The sequence below is a fragment of the Dermacentor silvarum genome, chromosome 5 (assembly GCF_013339745.2).
Source record: "Dermacentor silvarum isolate Dsil-2018 chromosome 5, BIME_Dsil_1.4, whole genome shotgun sequence".
NCBI classification, from domain to species: Eukaryota; Metazoa; Arthropoda; class Arachnida; order Ixodida; family Ixodidae; genus Dermacentor; species Dermacentor silvarum.
The window spans coordinates 96,132,395-96,160,353 of record NC_051158.1 but is presented as its reverse complement, the minus strand read 5'-3'; the positions used below and the strand labels follow the sequence as shown (position 1 = coordinate 96,160,353).

General features: G+C 45.6%; 2 protein-coding genes across 2 annotated transcripts in view; both read right to left on the bottom strand.

Annotated features, from left to right (window-relative positions):
* LOC119454249 (alkaline phosphatase, tissue-nonspecific isozyme) overlaps positions 1 to 27,959 on the bottom strand; it is a 169,747-nt gene that overhangs the window by 28,069 nt on the left and 113,719 nt on the right. The window lies entirely within an intron of this gene.
* Positions 1 to 27,959, bottom strand: part of LOC119453629 (alkaline phosphatase, tissue-nonspecific isozyme) — a 50,235-nt gene that overhangs the window by 7,147 nt on the left and 15,129 nt on the right. Inside the window, exons 4-5 of the mRNA XM_049668299.1 lie at positions 17,619 to 17,814; positions 1,923 to 2,063 (exon numbers count right to left, since the gene is read on the bottom strand). Coding sequence (XP_049524256.1) covers positions 1,923 to 2,063; positions 17,619 to 17,814 — 337 coding nt within the window. The remainder of the gene's footprint in view (positions 1 to 1,922; positions 2,064 to 17,618; positions 17,815 to 27,959) is intronic.

The following is a 27,959-nucleotide window of genomic DNA, read 5'->3' as shown; positions in this document are numbered from 1 at the left end:
ACATAATTTATTTTTTTATTGTCAAAGTAGTCTGGGTTTCTATCGAAGGACAGACACCTGCGAATGTAAAAACGACTAGGAGATAAGAACTATTGATGTAAAATGGTGACGTGGGTCTGTAAATTACTTGTAACTCGAACAAGCAGCAAAACGTAGTGTGAGTACTAAGCAGTGACACGGAACTTTGCTAATGATTGATGAAAAAAATTCGCACTTGCGCCCGAAAGGCGAAGCAATAATTGCTATAGCAAATTAGTAGAGAGCTAAACGAAGTAAGGACAGCAGTTTTATCCGCTGTATAAACTTGGACACCTTCGCTTACTAATTGAATTAACAAGCATGGTGTCCGCGCGCAGAAGCAAACACTCGACGATCCCACGCGAGGACCACACACAACCACTGTCAAAATGCTGGCGTGAGCAAACGCACCAGCAGCCGCGAGCGAAGGTTCGTGCGGTCTATCGCTTCAACGGAAATTGAGCGACGAGAGCACAGCGCATACAAAGGTAGGAGCCGTGTTGCAGATCGCCTTCAAGATACGGTGTGCGCTACCGCCCATCGCCGCGCAAAGTACAAGTACGCAGTTGCTCGCAAAGCAGAAGCCGCCCCCCCCCCTCCCGCCCGCGCTGACTTCCCGCTTTTCTCCTTGCGCCCGGTCGCAAGATACGCATTTGGTGCCGCAGCATGACGTCTCCCCCCTTCTCTCCCTCCCATCCCCCACGGCCTTTCGCGCAACGGAAGACGTCGCGTTTGCTCTCCGCCGTGCGTTCGCTCCCCGTGAAAGCACGTGTCCCTCGCATGCGTTCACGCCCACATACAGCATACAGCGTGCGGCAATGATTTTATCGCCCTTGGAATTTATATGGAACCTCACGGCGACGTCGATGCCAGAAATCCGCTTGGAGTGTCCATATAATTGCTATCGCAATAAAAGGACGTTGGCAAATGTAGTAGCATTTATATATCAGTATAACTGATACGACCATGGGGTTTGGCAAGCAACATAAAAGTAAGCTTTATTCTGGGCACTCGTTCATTTCCCTTCGGGTGCCGCGCGAATATAGTTGCGCTGTCTTAAATAATGGGCTCAAGATTTCCTTTCGCTCTCAGGACATGACCATGTATTCATTGCGTTACGTTTTGTATTGAAGTGCGGACATCTCAATGTCACTGCCATGCGGCAGTGAGTTTTTCCCTTAGAAATAATCTTCCACAAGTCAAATTTTGAATCTTTGCAAGGGGTCCCGTGCAATGGCCATGCTTGCAAAGATTATAGCCAAATGTCTTTCAGGGAATCAATAGATAAGCTAGAGAAAAAACAAGCGCACCCTCGGCAGCACCTGGGTTCCTGCACATCATCACCGGCAACAATCTCGAAAAATAAATGGAGGTGCTTTATGTTTAATCGTAAATGAATATATGTATTTATGACGCAATCAATTGAAGGCACCATATGCATCACACATATTTCGAGTACATCTTACAGAGCAAGTTCTTTTCTTTGCTGAGGTTGTCCATAGCACGTCGTACCAGAGACAGGAGATGCGGCTCTTCTCAGTAGGCCATCCTGGCCTCTACGTTAGCAGCCATTCGTGCTATTTCAAGGCTAATACACTGTCAGTGTTTAGTGTTGTCCGGAGACTTGTTTGGAATTGTGTTGACGAGAAGGTAAAATTTAAAGTCCCGAAATGATCCTTTGTTTTGCGGTATCAAAATTTTTATGGATATTTTTGGTGATAACAGGTGATAATGCGTTATATATAAAGAATGTCTTGAATACACGACGCGTGTAGTTTTTCTAGTGCTAGTTTACCAGTCGAACTAGCCGAAGTTTTAATTATTTATTCTATAGATGCAAGCAGAAGTAGACGGACTAACCATTTTAGTAGAAATGTTCAGTTGAAACAATTGTTCATACGCACCTTCCGCGAGCAAAACAAAGCCTTTAGAGTTCTTCGAAAGTATTTGCACTGCAACCTTTACCATGTCGCCTAGACCTGGTGTTGTTTTGTTGTATAGTTGACGACTTAACCAGAACGGCATGAAGTCACTGTCGAATAGACCTGAAATGATTGTTATGGATGAGCAGTCACTAGTGGGCCAATGTGCAGTTATTACCATGCTAATAAATATGCAAATTAAACTTGAATGCAGTTATCAGCGGCCAATTCACCTACTGGTAAGTGAAATACAGTATCTTCAAAATTAAGGACATTCATTTGACCCCAAAACTAGACAAAATGTGCAGCATACACATCCATATTTAAAATAGCTATATTATTTAGCCATTTTCTTCTCGACATTCACAAATGAATACAAAAAAGGGTGATCTTGTTGGCTGTCATAATGGGCATTAATATAAGTGCAAAGCAAAAAGGCAAGAAAAACACCAACTTCATCCCTATAACGCGAGCTTTACATAACAAAATGCCGCGTGCTTGCGTTATAGTGCAGGTTAAAAAACCCCAGGTGGTCAGAACTGGTTTTGGCACGTAAAACCCCAGAAAAAAAGAAGAAAATGGAATAGTTGTCATAGAAAACCAATAAAACAACGTAAATTAGACACCGGACTGATGTATACCGAGAGATGACAGCGCATTTTCACAATAAAAGCTCTTGGCTACCGGTTGGTCAATGGCCGATGTTCCTTTCTTACATAAACATTCGGAATCTTTTATGACATATGTTTTGCCTTTGTTAAGCCAATGTCTTTTCAAAAATTCTTCAAGAGTACTTCAATCTACAGAACAGGCCAACGAAATGTTATAGCGACCTTGACAAATTACTTCTTGGGTATACATTGTTGATTTCTGGATGTGTAAATATTGAGAGACAGCAGGTTTTGTTTTACGCAAAATATTGAAACATTAGGTATTTTTTGTATGTGATGGTTCGACAATTTTTTTTTGCTTTATGCATTGCCGCAAAACATTGTATGCTTCAAAAAGTCCGGCAGAAACCATCTCCAGCTGAAAGCATCACAAATTCTAGCCGGGGAGTTCGCAAGGCGGATCCACCTGGAACGAATTCTCCGGATGGCACTAGTTGCAAGATATTAATTCGCAAGATTTGCGGAGAAATGCATTGGCGTTTCAGTTCATTTTGTGCTTCAGTGCCTAAAACGACGTTTTTTTAAGAAAGTAAGTGAAACGACAGCGCATTTTTAGCGCAAGTTTCACGGCGCATATCTCGTAAATGGTGTCATCCACACAATTCTTTTCAAGTGAATATGCCTTGCAGTCTCACCGGCTAGAATTTGTAAATTGCAATATGTGCCGAGAAGTGATTAGGTAAAACCCGAATAAGTGATTTTTTAATTAGTAGATGACGCATTTGCATTTTTTGTGCAAGTGATGTCTGCCTGTTCGAGTAGACCAGTTCAAACACTAGAATTATGCTATCTGCCACAGGCAATTTTTAAAAAGATTTTTGAGTGTTTGCGGAAACACTGTATGTTTGACTTACATCAGGTAGGCCTAGTCTTCTATACCCAGTGACCGAAGATGGTCCGATGGTTCGTTTCTAATCCGGTAAGCAGCCCCGATGCTCTACACAATAAGCCGCGGACCACTCAGTGAGCCAAGTTGGATTGAAAGAAGTGAGATACGGATGGACAGACAGACAAACATAGAGCAAACTGGATGAAGTTCCCAAAGAAGGCTAATCGCATTAACAAAAGCGTACAAGATTCTCTTTAACAAATTACATAAGTTGTATATGATCGCCCGTGCAAAGTGGGGCATGCCGGCATGTATGTGTGGTGCTCAGGTTGGACAGTATTGTCTGCAATTCGTGGTTCCTAGTCTGTGCGCTGGTCCGTCCGTGTGCCGGCACCTGTTACCATAGTTAAAAGAAGGAAGCTTTCTTTGGGTCTTCCTTCGACTTTCGCGCTGCTCCTGTCTCGGTGACTGTTCCTTTGTCGATAATCTCACAGACTGGACGGCACTCCTATTTTTACATCCCTATTTGTGATCATTCCTGCGTTCTCATGTCGTCATGGTCGTTCTACCATCGTCGTTCTGTCATAGTGATCCTACTGTATTCTTCTCGTCATAGCCACGGCTTGTACTTTGAGAATGAGGGCTCGGTGTGGGGGAAAAATGCGCTACGCATGAGCATCCATCCGGATTGACATTTCGCTGTCATCATGCCGCCGTTGTCATGCTGTTGCTGACATGCGGTCGTCCTCATTCTAGCGATCTGATTCCGGCTGTCTACAGTCATGCACGCTAGGACAGTACCGGTCCGCAGTGGAATGTGAGGCACGTAAGGCGGGCGTGAGCTACAACGCCAACACGCCGTCGTTAACATGCCGTCGTCGTGATTACATCAAGTCCATGCCATCGTGATCATTCCTTCAATCTCTTTTCATCGTCAGAGTGCCGCCGTCTTCACTCTGTCATCGTCACAGCGGAGCCATATCGCAGTCCTCACGCCGTTATCTTCGAGCCATGGTCGCCCATACCACTTGCGACATACTGCTGCAATCATTTTAGCCTCGATATCCTATTGTTGCCATGCCATCGTCGTCATAACATGGGGGCGTCATCCCATGACCGTCATCTTGTTTTCGACATTCCATTGTCTTCATTGCAGGGTCGTGACGCCGCCGTGGTCCTTCCAACTTTCATTCTTACTTCGTCATCCTAGCATCGGAATTGTTCCAGCATTGGCGGCTCGCTATCATGTTTGCGTCGCCGTCATACAATCAATCATCTTCATGCTGTCGTGTTGGTTCGTATGTCGTAATGCTTGGCATGTGCATGATCGAGTGCAACAAGTGAGCCCAGTCAAAATATGCCCCACTGGCTCGTGCAATCTCTGCTTCCATATTGTGTCCAAGCATGAACAGCGTTTCTTCAAACACCAATGAAAGCTTAACTTAAGAGGAACCTTTAGCTCGGGCTCAACTCCGACATGGCCTATTCAAATATATGTAAAACGCACAGACGATTTTATGAGATAACCCCTGGACAGGGTTTAATGAAATATGTTGCATTTTAGAGAGGAAGTTAAATTCTGGGGACTCTTGGAAGTGGAATTTCGATTTATGGCCTGAGTTTTTTTCAAGGATTTTCAACAATGCGAAAGTTCGAAAAAAAATAGAAGCACGAAGTTTACAAATTAGTAGCTCTGCATTAAGAACAGATATTGCGGTTCTGTAAACGGCATTCATTAGATTATTCAAAGCGGAGAAATTCAATATATCAGTTTAAATCTTACGTGAATTCGTTACTTGTGTGCAAGGGTTCTGCAAAAGCTGTAGTTACATATAATAATTTGTTTTGACATTCATGTGTTACGTACATATCACTTTTGGCATCTTTGCATGTACTATTCGATGCAATTCACGTAATTGTGATATAATTTTTCATTGCTCAGTTACAGAGTTGTAAACCTGATGGTCACGTTTGATAATTTTTATAAAGAATTGACGACCGAAATCAAAAACTCGAAAGAAACAGTCACTATATTTTAAATTTTTCTTTTAAATGCAACAAACCTCGAAAAATTTGGTGCTGTGGTTGCCGAGAACAACGAATTCTCGTTTTACATGTATTTAGATAGGAGCACCCGAGCGAAAGCTTCGTCTTAAGTAGATTCCCACAGTGCGTGGGATCCGCAGGTATTCGTCAAGGCGAAGCTTTCTTTGGCTTTTCCCCAGGTTTGGTCATTTGTTGCAGTTTCTTCGCCGGATGTAATTGTGCGGATATATAGACAACTTGGGCCGCTCGATGTGTGCCGGCTGCTGTTTTGCTGAGTAGACAAATTCGGGCGCTGGGTATGCGCTCGAACACACAACCTGCTGCTGGCTGCTATCTGGCCTAGTTGGGTCATGGCGTAGGTACCACTTGGTACGTGAATACATACAATTATGGCCCTGGATTTTGGCCGCTGGGTATCTGCTCGTTGATGGCGCACACCCCAGGATGGATATACCATTGTGACAAAGTGGTATAGCCCTAAGTGATAGCTTCGGCACTCTGTATGTGCCACAACGAACACGCTTATTCTTGGCCAATTGCGCCTAATGAATGTGCCACTGTGACAAAAGGTGTTTGAAGACTAACGTTTAACTAAAGGTAACTTTCTTTGCCTCTACAGGGTTCAGCTTTCGTGGTCGTTTTCTCGCGTCACGTGATCACCGAGAAAAGCGGCGCCTACACATGCATTATAAATCAGGGTGGAGTAGTAAGCGCGTGTCACGAGATTAAAGCGCATTCTAACTACCGAGAAAGTTGACGCCAAGGGGCGTCCCGCAGAACAGGGGCGTAAACATCATGCCACGAAACACGAATGTATACTTGCACGCGAAAGGATTACGCATATCCAACGCGCATTTTGGAATATGTGTGGACTTCGCCTATACAACTCGTGTACTTGTATGATAAGCACGTGCTCTAACGTAAGCGCAAACATAGATAAACTTAAGAACAAACAATATACAAAGCATCGCTCCAAATTCTTCTGGTCTTTTTCCCTGGACACAGCAACCGCCGACAGCGAGCATCTACTGCAGTCGTGGAAACAGGCAGATCACTTCCGGCACTTCCCAGGGTCTTCAGGTGCGGGACCCTAGGACCAGGTTCCGTAAGGAGTACGGCATGCCCAAGCCCGAATGACTCCAGAAAGGGACTTCCTCCACTCGATCAAATGCAAGAAAGGAAGCGTATACACGGGGAAATTGCAGCATGTGTTTTCTGTCAGAGAAGAAATTGCGCTATGAATTTTTCACGATTTCTCACCTCGACTGCAGTAAACAATGTCACAAATTTTGGCCTTCTTGCCTCAGAAAAATCCTTGTGGTGCCCTGGTGAATACAACTTCAACCGACGAACCAGCTTTTTGATTTCTCTAATGGATGTGCAACTGGTTCTGTGAAGTGTCTCGAAGTATTTGTTATTTATGTTTGACCGGGAGCTTGTCTGAACAAACCAGGTATCCGCCAATAATCAGTGTGTATTGTGTGCTAAAACATAAGTTGTGACGTCATCAGAACATTCTTCTTGAAATCTCCGCAGCACATAGCTTGCTTGCAGCAGTCATTAGGTCACTGCGGATTTCCAACATTTTATTAAGGTGAAATCCTTATATGTCTCATCAGTAAGTCGACCTTGAGCGAAAACGTGCCGACGACACGAAAGGTACAAAAAGTCTACGACCCCTCGATCTTTGCTCAAAGTCGAACCCATGATCTTTTGTGTTAAGGCCACGAACCCTCGACCTTTGGTGGGAGGCGAACCATCGCACTTTTGTGGTAGTCGAAACCACCACCTTTGGTGGTAATTAAGGCGAAGTTAATTAAGACACAGGTTTAAAGGTACAGTTTATTAAGGCACACGAACCAAGGACCTTAGGTGGAGTCGAACCCTAGACCTTTGGAATTAAGAGAGCTGACGAAGCCACGTACACTACGCGAATTAATGGGGATGACGAAGCGGATAAAGATGGTGGGTAAGCGAAATAAGAGGATGAGTAAGGGAAGTAAGACGAATGAGAGAATGTGAAACAAGAGATAGCGAAACAAAGTTCGTCGTGTGTCCATCTTTAATGAATCGGCACTCGAGCTTTCGCCTTCAAGTCGTCGTGGGATAACATAATAAGAGACCCTGTATTTCTTTTTATTATTTACTATTTTTTATTGTTACTATTTTTAAAACATTCGCCTTTGTGAGTGGATTGCGATAGCATTCCAACATCCCTGAATGCTTCTTAGACTTCCCGGCAACTGGAGCTTTTTTTCTACACCTTCACCTCGGCGCGACGCTGCCGTTTTACGCTGCCGTAAACAACGCTGCCGAGGAGGTGAGCGCCATCTGAATGGTGTTTTTGCAAATAACCTACCCGGGCCCCCGCTGTATGAATGGTAGAAATGCTGGGAAAGGAGGTTCGTGTTTGAGTTTCCTCTTAACAGAATTATGTTTTATCATATATTCAAATTACAGACCGACGCTACCATGTCTGTATATAGGTTGAGTTAAGTCGTACTTTATGACTTTTCTCACGGGTTTGCTTTGAGGAATTGAATTAGTTCACTAACACCTCTACGCCACGCAGAGGGCCTGCGTGCTCGGGGTGGTTCCGGATGATTTTCTCAGCCGCGGGCACCGACATGGGGGCCCTTAACGCTATCGACCAGATTATTTTAGCCTCGCACGCAGGCTTCGGGCGCGCTCCAATACTCTCGACACCAGGCGCCACCTCTCGGCGTGGACTGCGGTAATCGGCGGACTAGCGTGTGTTTATTTGTGCGTGGCGCTTGTTTGTGTCATTGCTACTCAAGGTTTGAGTGAGTAGCAAGGATGTACAAAAGTATTCTGCTATCGTCGGTATTCTCGATAGGAATGTGGCGAGCGCCAATTTTTAAAAAATCCGCTACGCGTTGCACTCTTTGTAACACTTGAAGGCGAACGCCTGGTACAAATTTAGTTATGCATTGAGTTATACATTAAGTTACACCCAGAAAGACGAGAACCTGCTAACGCGCGAAAAAAAAAAAAAAAAAAAAACACTGGACAATCGGACGCTTTCCGTGCAGGTGCTGCTGGAACAACGCCCCCATCGCTCGTCGGCCCATAAAGCGGTGAAAGCACTTTGGGGCTTCTTGAGGACGGCGAGCTTGTGTCAACGCCTGTGACTATTAGTGCAATAACACACGCGTCAGCGAACTCACCGCTAGTTTTCTTTATTTCCTTCCCTCCTCTTTCTCCCTGTCATCTTTGTGTTCGCTTTTCCCATTCCACCGGTGTAGGGTAGCCAACCGGACGTTATTCTGGTTAACCTCCCTGCCTTCTGCCTTTCTCTTTCTTCCTCCTCCTCTTACACCTTAGATTATGCGTTACCAAATGATAGGCTTTCACTACATGTAAAACCCCGTGTGGCGCATACCCGCACCGCATATCATGGACTTGGGTATGGAGCGAGGTATGCGCCACAGCTGATCTGATATATGCATTTCCGGGCGTGGATCCCCGCTGCCCCGACTGCGGCGAGGAACGGTCCACCTTGAACCACATGCTGTGGCAATGTTCTGCATTGTACCACTCGCCTTTCAACAGGCAAGAAGACTGGGAAGAAGCCGTCAAGAGCGAAGAATTTCAAGTCCAGCTTCGGGTGGTCCAAAGGACCTGCGACCGGGCTGAAGATCACGGTCTGCCGCCCCCGGTGGAGGTGCGGCCCGTGGCTACGACAAAGTTGTCCCTTAGGACCAAATAATCTTTCTTGTATGTCTGTCTGTCTGTCTGTCTGTCTGCCATAGGGCCACGTGGCATTTTTAGCCATCCGCGGCGACGCCGGGTTTTCGACAAGGCCATTGACAACTCTTGAAAGGATGCTTCCGCATGAGACACATAAAAGTTTCGCCTTCTACTGAGGTTCTACGCGCCAAAAGAACAATGTGATGGTAATGCACGCCGTAGTGGACGGTTGTGGAAATTTCGATGACCTGTAGTTCTTTAACGTGTGCTTACATCACACAGTGCACGGGCTTCTAGCATTTCGCCTCCATTGAAACGCGGCTGCCGCGGCCGGGATCGAATCCGCGTCTTTCGCTTAGCAGCCGAACACCGTAACCACTGCACCAACGCGGCGGCGCCGAGTGATGAGTTTTCAAGAAATGAAACGCCAGGAAACCAGATCATCTGTAATCGTTGCGTGGCTGAAGGACTCCCCAAGTATTTGTTTGTTTTTTTTTTATTTTTAGCAGCAGAGCTATTTAAGCTGAGCGTTAGTCCGTAACGTGCGAACAGAAAATGTGGGCCGATCCTAGCGGTAGTGCAGAAAGGGTTCAAGCGCAATGGCACATACCTGTGCGAATTAGCGAAGCTGAGCCTGGCTAAGTATAGGTAAGCATGGTTGGGATTAAGCTTTGTCAGGCATCGATAGCCACTCAATAGCTAATCGATCAATAACCAATAAATTCCGGAAAATGCTGAGGATGACTTGGTAGTGCATAGTCTAGCCCGAATACGTGGCCAATACCTTTCGATAGCCAATCAGTAACCAATAAATAGCTAATCGATAATCGATCAATAATCAATAAATTCGGGAAAATGATGGGGATTACTTGGTACTGCTTAGCCTAGCCCAAATATGTGTTCAATACCTTGCGATAGCCAACTGATAGGCAATGAACAGCTAATCGATAATGGATCAATAATGAATAAATTCCGGAATATGCTGGGGATGGCGTGGTAGGACTTAGCCTAGCCCAAAAGCCAGGACTAGCTAGGTGCCCATCAGCTCCGCCGTCTCTTTAGCATTGCGCCTCCAGTGCAAGCTACGCAATTTTTTTTATTCGAGTGTTCAAACAAGCGCGCTTTGATGACGTATCGCGTAGCCAACGCGGCTATTAGAGAAGCTTTCAGAGGTGGTTCAAAGGAAAACAAATGTTGCTTCGCGGCAATAGTGTTACTTGCATCGAATCCTTCACTCAGTAACTTTACACGAGGTGTGAAATGCATTTCGATAACCACTACCCTCTTTCGATAAGGTTGTCGAGGTACGAATAAAATCTAGTTTTATACCTTGTGAGTTTTCGTTTTGTCAACAACTAAATCTTCACCACAACACAGTGTCATGTCACCGCAAAGGCTCTGTGGCAGCGCACAGCGAAGTTTCATGCAGCTGTAGCATGCTTATTGGAACTAATTATCTTGCACCATGGCTTGTACTTGCCAGAACACTGGCAAGTACAAAACGAAAATGCCTCGCCCTCATTGTGACCATGATAGCGCGAAACTTTAGAAAAGTCAAGCGTGCACTCGATCCGACGCGTGTTTTAGTGCGTTCGTCATGCGTACATAATGCAGAAGTGAATTGAGCATGCACTTAATAATTTTAAGCGTCAACGGTCCGCTTAAGAACAATTCATTGCCACCGCTCCTGCTTCCGCCAGTGCAGCGATTCGCGGTGCCCGCAGTCAAAAAAAAAAAACGGTAGGCGACTCTAATCATTGACTTAGGTGTCTTCTAGTGGCACTCGCACCTCGGCGTTGCTGTTCTGCGCATTGGTGTGCGGCAAGCAGGGATTTCTAATTCTAATTATTACAGATACTTCAGGAACTCAACTTTTACCTAAACTTATGCACTGATGTCATATCTATAAAGAAACCTATGAATTTTGTACGGCACAATTTTTCCCATTTTTGGTGATTTATTTTGAATTTCGTCTCAGCTAATTATTGATAATAATTCCAGGCACTTCAGTAACTCAACTTGCAGCTATACTTATGCTCTGATATTATATCTATAGAGGCCCATGAATTTTGTACTGTAGTACTTTTTTTATTTTTTATTTCGACCATGGTCGTCTCAGCTAATTCGTTATAATTATTCCAGACACTTCAAACACTCAACTTGTAACTAAACTTATGCTTTTATATCATATCTATAATGAAACCCATAAATTTTGTACTGTACTTCTTTATATTATTTCCGATTTATTTAGATTTTCGTCTCACCTAATTATTTCTAATTTTCGCAAACTCTCAGCTTGTATCTCAGCTTGTATCTAAACTTAAGCTCTGATATAATGTCTGTACTGAAACACATTAATTTTTTACTGTAGTATTTTTGCTGATTTATCTGAATTTTCCCCTCGGTAAACAGTGATTACTAATTAATTCTGAGCTATGGTGAACTATGGGGAGCTCCTAGTTAAAAACCGGCGCTGCATGGGGATAGACCGCGAGCCGAAAACCGTGAAAATGAAGCTCCTATGGCTTCCTGAGCATTTAGAAAATGGCTATATAAGGGAAGCGCTCCAATTCTATGGAAAAGTTACGTCAATCAAGCTTGAAAATGAGAGAGTCACAGACATGAAAGACGTGTGGACTTTCAACCGGGACGTCGTGCTGTCATTGAATGATGGTGCGTCTCTGTCAGCGAGGTGCCACATCTTTTGGCAGTATGTGGCATACAATGTCTTGTTTTAATCCCCGGAAGGCCACCACTGTGTCTTCGCTGTAATAAAGTGGGACACATACGCCGTCAATGTCGTACGCCTCGTTGTGATAGTTGTCGCCGATTTGCGCACTCAGCTGATGAATGCGCTTTGACGTATGGGATAAGCTCCGGCATGGCACGCGTCCCCCTGATGAGGTTGTCTAAGAACATCTCATGGACGCGACGGAATCCTCGACGCAACAGGAGGTTTGTCAACAAAAGGAGCAATCGGATTAACGACATGACATGTGGCTCAAGGCACATCAGCGTTGCCTAAACAGGAAGTAAGCGGAGTTACATCAATCGCGCTTCAAGATCATGCACCACCGCAACAGGAATTGTCTGAAGCTGTGCGGACAGTGTCCTCCCACCGTCCTCAGCAAGATGTAGTGGATGTCTCGATCGTGTCGCCGCTCGCACCACAAGAAAGTTCTGATGTGCGTTCCTCTACCATGTCATCACTTGCTCCGCAAGAAAGTGATGATGTTAGTTTATCTGCCGTGCGTACGCTTGATCTGCAGAGCGCTGGGCCACAGCCTAGCGAGCATCCTACTGCAGGTGTGCCTGGTTCTGGTACAGTGGCCAAGCGTCGTGCGATGTACAAGACAAGGTCAGGGGAGACGACGGAAGGCAGCGATTTTTCCTTGAAAGGACCTCGTCGTAAAGCATCTAAGAAGATGGGAGGATCTCGACGATCAAGGTCCAGAAACCCAGGTGTCACCTCTCGAGAGGCGTCACCAAACTCGATGCAACATACCTTAAACCATTGTCAGTAACCATGGCGCTGTCACAGCAACTGAGCTTTGCAACTTTGAATGTACGAGGGCTGAGATCTCGGCAGAAACAGGTACAGCTGCGCCGATTACTGTCTCATGGTCGCTTTGACTTTGTCGTCATTCAGGAGACCAAGTTGAAGAGCGATGAGATGACCGGCAATGCCCTGCAGCCTTTCCTCACAGATTACTTTGTTGGTGTATCACACTCTGTGGGCCTTTTCGAGGGTTGTTTTTGTTTCTAAAAAGAAATCTTCCTTTTTGTGATCTCATTTATAACGTCGACAGCCAAGGCCGCTTCATAAGTTGCGATTTTCGGTTGCATGGTGTACTGTGGCGTTTACTTGATGTTTATTCTTTCAGTGATGAAGCTAATCGAGTTAAGTTTTCTGAAGTTATGGCTAACGTGCTAGATTGCGATCGTTCTGTCGGTCTCATGGGAGACTTCAATTGTGTATGCAATCCATCCGATCGTGCTTAGTCAGTTATCAGGCGGGATAGGAGTGCTGAAGTGCTAACATGCATCACTGATAACGCTGGCATTATTGATACCTGGTCTTGTGCTGCGATTTCGTACTCGTACACAAATTTCCAAGGCCGTTCCCACGCTGGTATCGATCGCATATATGTTTCTTCAACACTCCTAAATTGCCAGATTTTATGTGAAGTGCAGCCTATTCCATTCTCTGATCACTGCGTGGTGATTGCCTGGTTTGGTGATAATGGTCGCACTAATTTCAAACCGAAGTGAAAACTGTGGAAGCCTAATGTAAGCCCAATTAGCGATAAAGAATTCATATCTCGTGTACGTTCATTGCTAGTATCTTGCCTTTCTAAGAATTTACACTCCTTTGCAGCCTGGTAAATGTTTAAACTGGAAATTCGAGACATAGCAGTCGAAATTGGATCGATCAGGTCGTATGTCAAAAAGTGCGAAGAAAAAATGTTGCGTAAAAGCCTTTACAACCTTCATGAGCTTGAATCATAAATGCCTGGCACATATATAAATGAAATCACCCTTGTTAGAAGCCATCTTCAAAAATTTGATGCTGAACGCTATAGAGGTGCTCGCATTCGCGCTCGTACAACCCGTGCCTTGCACTCACAAGAACCAACCCGCCAGGCGTTACTTGATGAGCGTCGGCATGCAAATTCAAAGCATATCTTAGATATGTATTCTAATGGCGTTGTGACAAAAACGGAAGAGATTATCAAAGAATTTCAAAGATATTAGACAACGCTGTACAGCTCAGCTCACACGCCAAATCCGGATGTTCTGACACAGTTCGTCTCCCTAGTTAACCCTCTCTCAGAGGATGGTTCTGTTATTAGTGGACCATTTACCCAAGAAGACATAGAACTTGCCATTGATCAGTTACCGCTCTCCAAAACACAAGGTCCTGATGAAATCTCCGGGGAATTTTATAAAGCCTATAAATTTATATTAAGCCCTGTTTTACTTAATATATTTACTGCTAGTTTTGGCGAAGATGGCCTACCACAATCCTTTACTAAAAGTCATATTATCTTAATCCCTAAAAGTAGTGAGAAAGAAAAATTACGGTTTGTAGAATGCTATATACCCATTACACTGACGAATGTAGGCTACAAAATTTATGCAAAATTCTTATCTAATCCACTCCAGTATGCAATGGCATTACTTATTGGACCTCACCAGACTTTCGGATAAAAACGCCGTACCATACAAACAAACTTGCATCTAGTCTGAACAGCTCTTCAGGACTGCTTGTCCCACTGTGATCACTTTGCATTGCTTCAAATCGATTTAGCAAAAGCATTTGACCGAGTGAACCACGCGTTCCTTTTCAAACTTTTAGAACACGTCAATGTTGGCTCCGTTGTTTGCAACGGTGTTCGCATGTGCTACGCTAGCTGTTCTACCAATATAATTGTTAATGGAAATCTCTCCGAGCCGGTGTCTATTCTTTCCTCTGTAAAACAGGGTTGTCAGTTATTACCACTTCTATTTGCCCTTTATTTAGAGCCATTGTGTATAAGCATTCTAAAATGCTGTGACATTCATGGCTTTAACATTTTGGGCAGTGAACTCAAAGTATTGGCTTACGCAGATGATTTTGCCTTTTTCTGCTCAGACAAACCGAGCATTCACAAGGTGCTATCATTGACTGAAAACTTTGGTATGGCTTCTAGTGCCCAGATAAATTGGTCGAAAAGCTCAGCTCTTCGGTTTGGTTTATGCGGATGTACACCGACTCAATTTGCTGGTACAGAATGGACAACCGCGCCACCTAAATACCTTGGTGTACCTTTTGATGCATATAAGCTTAGTGCACATTTCTGGCGGGAACGTGTACCGGCACTTCAACGCCTTGCGGATGCCTTTACGCCACACCGCCTTTCAATATTTGGTATGGCGGCGGCTTGTAACTTGTTCCTGGCTACAAAAAAATTTTATGTACTACAAACACTTCACTGTGCCCGGACTTATATTCAACGATTTCACAGAATATTTGCTACTTTTGAGTGGTCCTCTACGTTTGAGCCTATGAGACGAGATAATATCTTTAGGCCCTTATGTGCTGGTGGACTTGGCCTAGTGCTTCTATATGTGCGACAGATTGCTTGGCGTTTCTTCTTTTTTTCGAGATACTTCACACCCAATACTACGATCATTCATACAAGTGAACTTAGTCGATGCATTACCCAATCTGGTAGTTTCATCCCAATATTATGAAAGACCTTGTTTGTGGGGTTTTATGTATGAAGTATATTTCGCTGTGCAGTTCCTCTTGGTTCGATTTTCTATTTAGTATCTCTACACAGTGTCCAGAAAACAACTGTGCAAAGATTTGATATCAATGGTTTTCCCACCTCCTTTTACCGTTATACATTCTCCAGTTTGCCAGGGAATGACGTACTCAAATGAGTCCGCAAGATGCCTTTACCCCCATGTACAAAAACGTTTTTCTCTAAATTACACAGTGAAACATTACCTCTCAAATCTTGGTTGCACAAGAAAGGAATTTCTGTATCCACTGTGAATTGTCGCCTTTGTGATGTACCTGAGACTATAGAGCTTTGCTTCATAATTTGTACAGACGCAATATTATTTTGGGATGTGCTCCAAAGAACTCTCAATAAAGACTCCATTTTGAATCACCATACCATCCGATACTTGGTTGCACCCCACGGAGAACACGTGCCTTTTGATATGTTTTTCTTAATTGGACTGCACAGCTTATGGATGACGCGCATGTTAAACAGAATCGCTCAACCTGTTGTTTCGTTGAAATTTAACTACGCTCAAATGATTGGCAACTTGAAGGACATGTATGACTTGACAGAGTTTCAACCTGACTGGTTGAAACTCTGTCAACTATAGTTTCAACTGGACTGGTCTCTTGTTACATTGCTTGTCGTTGCCACCTTTTTAGGATCAAAATTACTTACCACCTGTTTAAGATCAAAGCTACCTTTAGTTTTGTGCGTGCAGGGCGGGTTTAACGAGGTTTTAGGTCCTTTCTAGGCCATGAATATGAGATGTGTTGGCTGGTGCTTGCACGTTTTTCGCAGATAGTATTTTTCTCGCATATACATGATACAATATATATCATGTAAGAAGAAAGAGTGGCTGTATAGCCTAGTGCTCACCACACTCGTTTTGGGGCCGGTGGTACGAGGGTTCAAATCCCGCCTCAGCAAGAAATTTTTTTCTTGGTAGTTTCTTGATACGCACCACAAATTACGGCTGGCTTTAAACAGCTTCGCTGTTAATATATTATTTTTCGTATTATCAATGTTCGGGTTATTTTAATGATGATGATGATGATGTAAATATTATTGTTATAATTGTTAGTAGTAGTAGTATATGTCCTGAATTTTGGTCGTATTCTGAAGAGCCTATGCTCTTATTGAAAAATTTCTGGTTGCTAGACGAAATACACGCAAAAGAAGTGAATTTCTCAGTTTTGGCTTTTGCGCAAGCACTCCTGAAAACCCAAAGCATCGCTAACGGGTAATTTTGAGCAATTTACTGGCAATAACTTTAGCCTAAATTAATTTGAGGCTTTGTAGCGCCTATTTTGTGTCAATCCTCACGGCTGTCGGTTTGCCGCGTCAGTTACATAGAAGCGGTGTCACTCAGTGGATCGTTGCTTTGAGCTGTCGCGCATATTGTTATGAATTTCCTTAAATGTTGAGCTTCAGCCGTCGATGAGCGAAGCTCTCAGGAAGCCGAAATACCCACGAGTGCTCGAATTGTAGGTTCTAAATGCGAGGGATGCTTTCTGCTCAATTTTATATTGGAGGGTTTGTACAAGAAGCGTCACGCTTGACGCTTCATCCACGTAATGACGGATGCATATAGCCAAATGTTTCTTCCGCTCTATATAATGGGCCGTTGGAGTAAATGAAAGAATGCCTAACTCTTTATAGCCAGATAGACTGGATTTGAGAAAATTCGTAGCGTTTATTGTGCACTGCTTCTTTATTATTATTTTTTTCACGTAATGCCCCCGTAAGGTATTCAGACGCAAGCGTTCCAGCAAAAACCATCCCCTTCCTCCGCAGGCAATGAGGTCCTTTTTCGCACCTGTTTTTGTAGGGGATTAAGAGATTCCGCATGCAGAAATACTTAGATATGGTGGCGACCAGTACACAACGCAAAACAACGCACAAGAAACCAAGAAAGTAATGAGGACGCAACATTGTGTCCTCGTTATCTTCTGGATGTTTAATTCCTTGTTTTGCGTAGTGCGCTGACCGCCATCATGACAGAACTTTTCCAACTCGCCCAAACCCCCTTTCTGAGAAACATATATGAACACACACGAAAAAAGTTAAGCAAATGAAGGCCTACGCAAGAAGTGTACAGGAACTGAACTAGACACTTGTTGCTTAACAAGCGGAGCATACTCACCTAACAAATAATCCACTGAGTTGATGTCAACGGCTTCAAGGCCAGTTTTGTTCGATACGTACACAGCGTTTGATTGGTTCTTCATTTCCTTCCAAACTTTTATGAGATTTAGTCCATCGGCTCTAGCACCCCTTTGGCCATCCTCATCGCATTCGGAAGAAGGTAAAAATTCCTTTCTCCCACCCCCCATGATGACCTAAAAAAAATAAGTAAACATGATTACCTGATGAGTGATTATAAAGAAATGCTAGCCACATTTTGGTCTACATAATTCCGTCATGGTTTTAAAGCACGCGGTAGGGCAGTTTAAACGTACGGATGACTCTAAATAACTAGAAGTCGCTACACCCTGCTCAAATATAATCTGCATTCTATCCTTCCTCCTGATTAGCTTATCTCGTAGCAGAGTGCAAGGAAGTGAAAGAAACGCCTAAATTCGGACAATGCAGAGGCAAAGATGTGGGCCAGCGCAAGCTTTGTTTATCTTTTTGAAGCGCAATGACAAATACAGGATAGTGAAGTATGAGAAAGAAGCACAAGAAACAACATATACATTATTTATTTATTTACTTAGCTAGGTTTTTCACTATTTATATATTTGTTTATTTATTATACCTCAACATTTTAACACGAGACGTTGCATGAGGGCGAGTATATGAACAACGTTTAGCGAAAGTAAGTAGTTGATGATGAAGAATGAGTGGTAAGAATTGACTTGGGACGAATGAAATTTAGTGTGGCTGTTCCTGTTCTACCGTCCTGCCTCCGTAGACGAACTATACACTGTAAAAAATATCTTATTTAACGGGCATGTTATGGTTAAAACGCCTGTAATGAAACGGATTCATTATCTTACAAAATATGAAACGCAATACACGTAAAAGCAAGTAACTTTGAAACATCGTGCGGTATATGGACTTCTCATCCGTTATTATGTAAAGCGGAAGAAATTGTGTTTCTGTAACACGGAAGTACTCTATGTATAATAATATAAAACCAAATGTATGGCCGTTTATAGACTACATGCATGGAATGTACGGAATATCTGCGAATATCTGCAGGTAAAGTAGTATTGTACATGAGTAAGTGTACATAGAGCGGAAGATGTAGAGGGAATGCAAATGCTAGAATGTTCGGCGTATCCAGCAAACAATCTACACAATGATGAAATGCAACACAAGTTACACTAGTAGCACTGTAAGACTAAGCGTGAAAAAACCGAAATATACTAAGACTTCTATTTTTACTACAGAAACTTTATTTGAAAGGAAACTACACAATTCTTTCAATAAAAATTTTTGATGCTGACGCACGTTGCAAGCTCGCTTATAATGCGGACGAGTCACGTGGTCTGCTAGCCATCACTGTCTAAGCTTGTAGGTGTGACGTGGACATCTTGAAGTCTTTGTTCCGTGGTGTTAGTGTGGTCGTAGTGGCTTGTCTACCGGTTTTTTGGTAATGGACTGCAGCCCTAAGTATGTGTCTGTGGTTACCAGCGTCCGGCGCTCCCTGTGTGGTCATTCTCACTGTCCGATGAAAAATGACACTTAATTTTTGTTGTTGCTAAGCGCCTTCAGCACAATGTGAAAAGCACTGGAGGCGTTAGTTCTCAAGAGATTATGGGTACCTTCACTCCACCTTTGACTAAAGTCAGTGGCTATTTAGTGGCATTTAAACAAATTTTAACACACAATAAATAAACATTTGCCTGCATCGTGTACAGAATGCCCTGATTATGAACTTTCACAAACGAGGCACGGCTACGCACTGCTGTTAAGTAACAACGTTTCAAGCACGCACATCCAACGCATATGTAGAAACTACGTGAAGCGAAACGTTAGTCAAAATGTGCGGAATAAAATATACAAGTGATGGCTATGCAAACAAATGTGTTCTATTTCATGCTATGCAGCGTGCGTCGTCATGCAGTCTGTATGTTTATCGACCACAAAGGTCAAAATTGTAATCTCATTCAGTATTTATTTTGATATACTACACCGCTCAGAAGCTACGCGAAACGCATATACCAAATAAGGCGGATGCACAGTGTCAGACGACTACGCAGCGATGTCATGATGACGAAGGCGACGTGTCATGCTTGTCAAGGGAAGAGTGGTGATGGCAGCTATGTCACCACACAGGGAGGACACCCCTCTGATAAGATACCGAGCAGTCAGACACAATACCAGAAACTGCCCGCTCTACTCATCACTTCCAACAAGAGCGGTGGTCTCACCTTCGACAACTCTAGACAAATACCTTTCCCAGCGTTCATTTGCTGAACCTCCTGTATCCCACGCTATGCCCGGGCACCTGCTCGAGCTGTGGAGCCTCGCCGACGACGTTTCATTATCTTCCCACCCACCTGTACCCATCCTTCCCATGGAGCAGCAAGAGATGACCCTTCGCGAAAAGGCTCGTGAGCGTCGGGAGGTGTCCAACCACTGGGCCAAGGCCATCGCAGAAAACATCACAGGTACCCTGGAGTAACGGTGCTTCCATACACCCTCTCTCCCGAAGTCAAATAGGCTTTCAACATCTTACCGTGCACCTAACCGTGCCTATGCCGTTGGAGCGCTACATACGTTGAGGGAGCCGTTTCACGGGGAAAACTTGGCAGTGTTTCCCTAAGTGCGATCCATTAATAGCGACAGCAACGTTTTAAGCACGAAATGCTTTTAGCTGCCGTTCTCGGCAGCAGGGGCGTAGCCAAGGGGGGTGGGGGGGGTTGGGGGGGTTCAAACCCTCCCCGAAATGTTTTCTGCACCCCCCCCCCCCCACTTGCCCACCGTTTGTTCTCGTCGCTGCGCGCTGACATAATTCATGAAATCGGTGCTACTATCACAATTTCATTCCTGGGCGCTTCCATTTGGGTTGGTAATTTACAGCGAATCATGGCTGCATATTGACACAAGACAAAAACCGTCTTTAAATAACGCGCGCAGGTTCGTGCACCCTCGAAGAGGACAGCGGCGTATTAGAAGAACAAAGACGAAGACGTAATGGCACGTGCATTCGCCGCACGCACTGGGAGATATGTGACCGTCGCCAAAAGAGGAGGAAGTGAAGCGTCGCTCGAGGAAAAGAAGGCTTCTTGATATCCTGCTTGGAACGCTGCAGCTATTTAATTTATTTACTTGCCGGGCACAAGTTCGCCCCAATAAATAGTTATCTCAAAAGACCTTGTATCATTCGTTACAATTCTGGTGGAGGTGCTGGGTATGATTTCCAGCCCCATTCGAGTTGAAGAAAGCAGCCCGGAGCCACGCCAACTCGGACCCAACGAGCTCACGCCTGTCCACCAGCGCACGAGCCGTCGCCTACGTGGTGAGCGACCCGAGTTTTCTCTTTTACCGGAGCCAACTAGAATAGCAGCAGCAGCCAATACCGAAATGACATCCCAGACCGCCTCAACACACGTCGTCGTTGATCAGCCGATGACGCCTAAGCCTTTCCACGGCGACACTTTTGAAGATGCCGAGGACTGGTTAGAAGGCTTTGAGCGTGTGGCGGACTACAATGGATGGAACGAAGACCGGAAGCGCCGCAACGTTTATTTCGCGTTGCAAGACTCTGCACGAACGTGGTTTGAAAACCATGAAGCTGCCCTCCGGTCGTGGGATGACTTCCGACGGGAGCTGTTGGCTACGTATTCGAGCACAGACCGCCGAGAAAGAGCTGAAGCCGCTTTGCAAGCAAGAAGCCAACGAAACAACGAAAGCGTGGCAATGTATGTTGAAGATATGTCCCGCTTATTTCGCCGGGCCGATCCGAGCATGAGCGAGGACAAGAAGCTTCGGCATCTGATGCGCGGTGTGAAGCAGGAGCTTTTTGCCGGTTTGGTTCGAAGCCCTCCACGCACCGTTGCCGAATTCCGCGCCGAGGCGACAACTATGGAGAGGACACTCCAACAGCGAGCGAGGCTCTACAACCGCGATATGAATGTCGCATCTGTGGACGCCATATCAACGGTGTTCGGGAACGGCGTCGATGTCTTACGAGAACTCGTAAGGTCTGTGGTTCGAGAAGAGCTCCAGAGGCAACAGATGAACAATGGCCCTACAGCGGTCTCTTCATTGGCAGAAGTGGTTCGTGAAGAAGTGAGACAAGCAGTCCGCGAACAGCACCCACAAGCACAGCCACAAGCGTCACCAATGGTACGGCCGACAGTATCGTACGCCGAGGTACTCAGAGGAACGCCTGGACGTACTTTCGTCACGGCACCTACCCATGTACCCGAACGTCAGTTCACGCCACCTCCGCCTGAAACGAGATTGCGGAAGGCTGACATATGGCGCACTCCTGATCGAATCCCACTGTGCTACCACTGCGGGGAAGCTGGTCATCTCTACCGGATGTGCGAGTACCGCAGAGCGGGACTTAGGGGTTTTTCCGTAAACGCTCCTTGCCCAAGAAACGGCGAGCGCCCTTTTGAAATCCGGGAGTATTTGTCGACGCGCCAAAGCCCTCATACTTCACAGCAACACCAACCTCGGTCAACAGTACCACTGCGGTATCGATCACCGAGTCCGCGTCCATCCTCCAGCTCCCCGAGGCGAAGTTCCCAAAGCCCGCGTCGGGAAAACTAATACCGGCGACCTGTGGAGGTAAGGCCGCTGTCGACGCAAGAACAGAGCCTCCAGCGCTGACTCCGAAATCTAACGACAGACGCGAGAGCAGTTGCGGAAACAGTGACGTTACTTCCGATTTGTGTGTGGTTGTGGACGGCTACGAAATTACTGCTTTAATAGACACAGGCGCAGACCATTCAGTGATGAGTAAAGAACTTGCCAGAAGACTAAAGAAAGTGCTGACTGCTTGGAGAGGACCGCAAATTCGAACAGCCGGAGGACACCTTATCGACCCGGTGGGCAGGTGCACTTCTAGAATTGGCATACGTGGCTTCACATACGTCGCTACTTTCATTGTGCTGTCAGAATGCTCGAGGGATTTAATTATTAGAATGGACTTTTTGCAGGCGAACGGTGCAGTAATCAACTTGCAGGAATCTTGTGTGTCGTTCTCAACGAAGCACGCCATCGCTACGTTCGAGTGTGAAGAACAATTCGATGCGCTCCAGATTATAGACGACGACGTCACGATACCCCCAAGATCCAGCATAGCTGTCGCCGTAAGAAGCAACGTGTTCACCGACTATGAAGGAATAGCAGACAGTAACATTGGCCTCTTACTCGAAAAAGGGATCTGTATGGCCAGAGGTCTTGTTCGGCTGCGTGGTGGGTGTTCTAATGTCTTTGTCACTAACTTTGGAAATGAAGTCCAGCATATTGCGAAGGGAACTGTCATTGCCCGCCTTAATGATTATGTCCAGATTATGGATTTGAACCCTTCCGAGGCTGCACCACTCAAGTCTGACAACGTCGACTCCATACTCGCATCCATCAAGATCGAAGCAGCACTATCACCGATCCAGAAGCAGCAAATAGAAAGCCTTATACGAGAATTCGCCACGTGTTTCTCAACGTCATCCAAAGTCCAGAGAACATCCATCGCCAAACACCGTATCATTGTCGACGAAGCTGTCAGGCCTATTTGCCAGCATCCCTACCGAGTGGCACCGAAAGAGAGAGAGGTCATCAGAAACCAAGTTGAAGAAATGCTGAGAGACGACGTAATTCAACCGTCGACAAGCCCGTGGGCTTCGCCCGTGGTGCTAGTAAAGAAAAAGGATCAGACCTTGCGTTTCTGCGTGGATTACCGGAAGTTGAACGTCGTCACAAAGCGGGATGTTTATCCACTTCCGCGGATCGACGACACCCTTGATAGACTACGGGATGCGAAATTCTTTTCCTCTCTCGACCTCAAAAGTGGATACTGGCAGATAGAAGTGGACGAAAGAGATCGTGAGAAGACAGCGTTCGTCACACCAGACGGGTTATACGAATTCAAGGTACTTCCGTTCGGCCTCTGTTCCGCACCTGCCACATTTCAGCGGATGATGGACACTGTACTATCCGGGTTAAAGTGGCAGTCCTGTCTTGTTTATCTTGACGATGTCGTGATTTTTTCTACCACCTTTGATCAGCATGTGGAACGACTGCGGACTGTGCTCAACGCTATTAGTTCAGCAGGGCTGACGATAAAGCCACAAAAATGCCACTTCGGCTTCCATGAGCTCCTTTTCCTCGGCCATGTGATTAGTTCTGAAGGCATCCGTCCTGACCCTGAGAAAACTGCAGCAGTAGAAAAGTTTCCTAGACCAACGGATAAAAAGGCCGTGAGGCGATTTTTAGGACTTTGTGCCTATTATAGACGTTTCGTCAAAAATTTTTCGAAGATTGCCGAGCCGTTAACGCGATTGACTAAAGAAGATGTACCTTTCATTTGGCTATGTGAACAAGAAGATGCATTCAATGAGCTCCGACGCCGACTTCAAGACCACCCGGTTCTTGCGCACTTTGATGAAGAAGCGGAAACAGACATCCACACGGACGCAAGCAATTTCGGGCTTGGTGCCGTCCTCGTTCAGTGGCAAAACGGAGAGGAAAGAGTGATTGCATACGCTAGCCGCACTCTTTCGAAGGCTGAAACTAACTACTCTGCTACGGAAAAGGAATGTCTCGCAGTAATATGGGCCATAGGAAAATTCCGACCATACTTATACGGTAGGCCGTTCCGAGCAATCAGTGACCATCATTCGTTGTGCTGGCTTGCAAACCTGAAGGATCCTTCTGGGCGACTTGCTAGATGGAGTCTGAGGCTGCAGGAATACGACATAACGGTCGTGTATAGATCTGGTCGCAAGCACAGTGATGCTGATTGCTTGTCACGTGCTCCGGTCGAGTCTGCTCCTGTGGAAGATGGACACAACTTTCCGTTTCTTGGAGCCGTAACCACGTCTGAGATGGCCGAACATCAACAGTCTGACGCCGAGATGCTTCTACTCATCAGGCACCTGGAAGGACACCCCGTCCATGTCCCGCGAGTTTTCAAACGGGGATTATCATCGTATGTGATGAGAAATAACGTCCTCTACAAAAGAAATTTTGAGCACAGCAGAGAGAAATTCTTACTCGTCGTTCCTTCATCCTTGCAATCCGAAATCTTGGAAGCCTGTCACGATGACCCATCCGCAGGACACCTCGGAGTGAGTAGGACATTCGCTCGAATTCATGCTAAGTACTACTGGCCAAAGCTATTGAGTTCGGTGCAGCATTATGTGAGAACGTGTCGGGATTGCCAAAGACGCAAAACGCCTCCATTAAAACCCGCAGGCCTCCTTCAACCAATAGAACCCCCAGAAGCCCCGTTCGAACAAGTAGGAATGGACTTGCTTGGTCCATTTCCGACATCGTCATCAGGGAAACGATGGATTGTAGTAGCGACTGATTACCTAACCCGATATGCCGAGACAGCCTCTCTAATCAGTGCAACAGCCATTGAAGTAGCTGAATTCTTTGTCACCAACGTGGTACTACGACATGGTGCCCCTGCAGTTATTATCACGGACCGAGGAACTGCGTTCACAGCGGATTTGACGCACTTCATTATGCAACTAACTCATACCAGCCACAGGAAAACAACTGCCTATCACCCTCAAACAAATGGGTTGACCGAGCGACTGAACAGGACGCTGACCGATATGTTGTCAATTTACGTAGACTTAGAGCACCGTACATGGGACAAGATACTACCATATGCAACATTCGCTTACAATACCGCATTGCAAGAGACCACTCAAGTGACGCCATTTCAGCTTGTTTTTGGCCGAACAGTTACCACACCCTTAGATGCAATGCTGCCGGTAAACGATAGTGCAGAACAAAACCCTGAAATCGGCGAATTTATACAGAGGGCCGAAGAAGCACGCCAGCTGGCGCGACACCGCATTCAACAAAGACAGCGCATTGACGCCGACCGGTACAACTTGCGGCGAAGAGAAGTCGAGTATGCACCAGGTGACAGAGTATGGGTGTGGACTCCCGTACGGACGCGCGGCCTGTCCGAAAAGCTTCTGCGCCGTTATTTCGGCCCTTACAGAGTACTTCGCCGCATTAGTCCCTTAAACTACGAAGTTACGCCGGAAGGACAAGTGACCTCATCACGATGCCGACGTCGCACAGAAACTGTGCATGTGGTCAGAATGAAGCCATATTATGACAGGCAGTGAATGTTCTACCAAACACCTCTACTCAGTGCCATATACCATTTTAGTGCGGTCAACAGCTTGTCAACAGTTTCGCCACTTTACGCATCGGGACGATGCGTTCTTGGAGGGGGAATAATGACACAAGACAAAAACCGTCTTTAAATAACGCGCGCAGGTTCGTGCACCCTCGAAGAGGACAGCGGCGTATTAGAAGAACAAAGACGAAGACGTAATGGCACGTGCATTCGCCGCACGCACTGGGAGATATGTGACCGTCGCCAAAAGAGGAGGAAGTGAAGCGTCGCTCGAGGAAAAGAAGGCTTCTTGATATCCTGCTTGGAACGCTGCAGCTATTTAATTTATTTACTTGCCGGGCACAAGTTCGCCCCAATAAATAGTTATCTCAAAAGACCTTGTATCATTCCAATATGGAAAAAACTGTCACGGTGTTTGTCAAGGCTTTGAAACACTGTGAAGTTTTGGGGAGAATGTGGTGGCCGTATTCTGAAGCAACAAATGCGCAACAAATGAAGCAACAAATGCGGCAGCCGCATTTTAGATGATGGCGAAAACGCTCGAGGCCCGTTTTTTTCAAGTGAAAGATAATAGTGTTTTTCAAGTGAAACACAGAAAAACTAAAAATGTCCTACTTAGTTTCAGGCAAGCGATGGTGACGAGGGCTTCGAGTAGCAGGAGTGCATGGCACATTTCGCGCACTTTCACCACAATTATGCCAGGGTCATACCAATGGCGTAACGTTGCAACTGATCTTTAGTTATGTTTGGAGCTTTAGGAGGAGCATCCTCCGATGTGCACACTGACAACAATGACACCGATTACTTGCTAGTTGTCGCAAGTAGGATGACTGACTTGCCAACAAGGTAGTAAAAATTTTGGACACGATTCAACGCCGTGTATAAAGTAGATCAATTACTTAGTATCAGCTCAGTCGGCTATCGGTACCGTCTATATGGTGGTGGTTGATGATGTTGTCGAACACCAACCAACGACGAAACGCGCGCTGCCATCGCAAAGGATGCCTGTCAAGGGCGCGGATAACTATGAACGCAGCTCTAAAAAAGAATTGCAGAAATAAACCGTGGCTATGTATATCAACACTCCCAAATTATGACAGAAAACATCACTACGTAACATCCACAGCTACAAGTTTTGCTGCCTATGACACTTCGACCTCGTATCAGCGTTCATCGCTTCTTCTTGACTTCTCCTCAGCTGATAAAACAGGATAGTGCACTGCAGTGTCCTGCGTTACGGGATACGTCACTCACCAGCGAACAGGACTGGGACGAGGCCATCTCTAGTACGGAACTCAAGCTCTAGTCCACGGCAGTCCAGAGGGCTAGTGAAAGAGCGGAGAGGCTTGGGATTCCGACATGGAGGGATTCCGACATGGGAGCAGCCAGCGGTGAGCCGGGGGTCCCAGCGGATCTCCGCCGGCTTGTCCCTCAGGGCCTCAATAAAAGTTCATTGGCTGCCTGTCTGTCTGCCCCGCACCAGGCCAAGAATGTGCCTTTCAGTATCAGTTGGCCACATTCGGACGAGGCGTAATGGAGAAATACGAGTAGACTTCAATTTTACAGAGCAGTAATAAATCATAAGTTGGTGACGTCAAGGCCCGGAACTCCTAGCAACGCTGAGTCATAGCACAAGTAGCACCTCATAGAAGTCCACGCTAATCAGTCAACATCACACAGTGATCAGTACAAACGTTTCCATAAGTTTACCAGCTCCATAAGAAGACATGTTCAAGTGCACGTAGAATATTGCAGAGCACCGTACACGAAGCACATAGAGGTTCCACATTCTAGCTGGTTTCGAATCAAATCGGTTCAAGTCGTTGAGCTTGTGATACTGACGCACTATGTTCGCAGCTGTCACTGCACATATAGTACGAGGCCAAGGTTGGGGTGATGGAATCCTAGCAGCACTCGACGCCGTTCTGCAAACATGCGAATGTGGCCTCGTGGTACGAAGCGAACTGCGGCTCATGAGCAACAGTCCGTTGAAATTCCTGACGTATTTCTGATGTTGTAAAACGCCATCAGCGCATTTTTATTCTCACTGCAGGCAATCCCGGCAATCTATAATTACTCCTGACCTGCGCAAGCCAATTCCAAGTTATGCCTGCAAATTTCTGTCTTTCCTTACCTCACCTGATTTTCTGCGGTCCTCGACAGCACTTCCTTTCAACCAGCGCTTCCTGCGCTAAG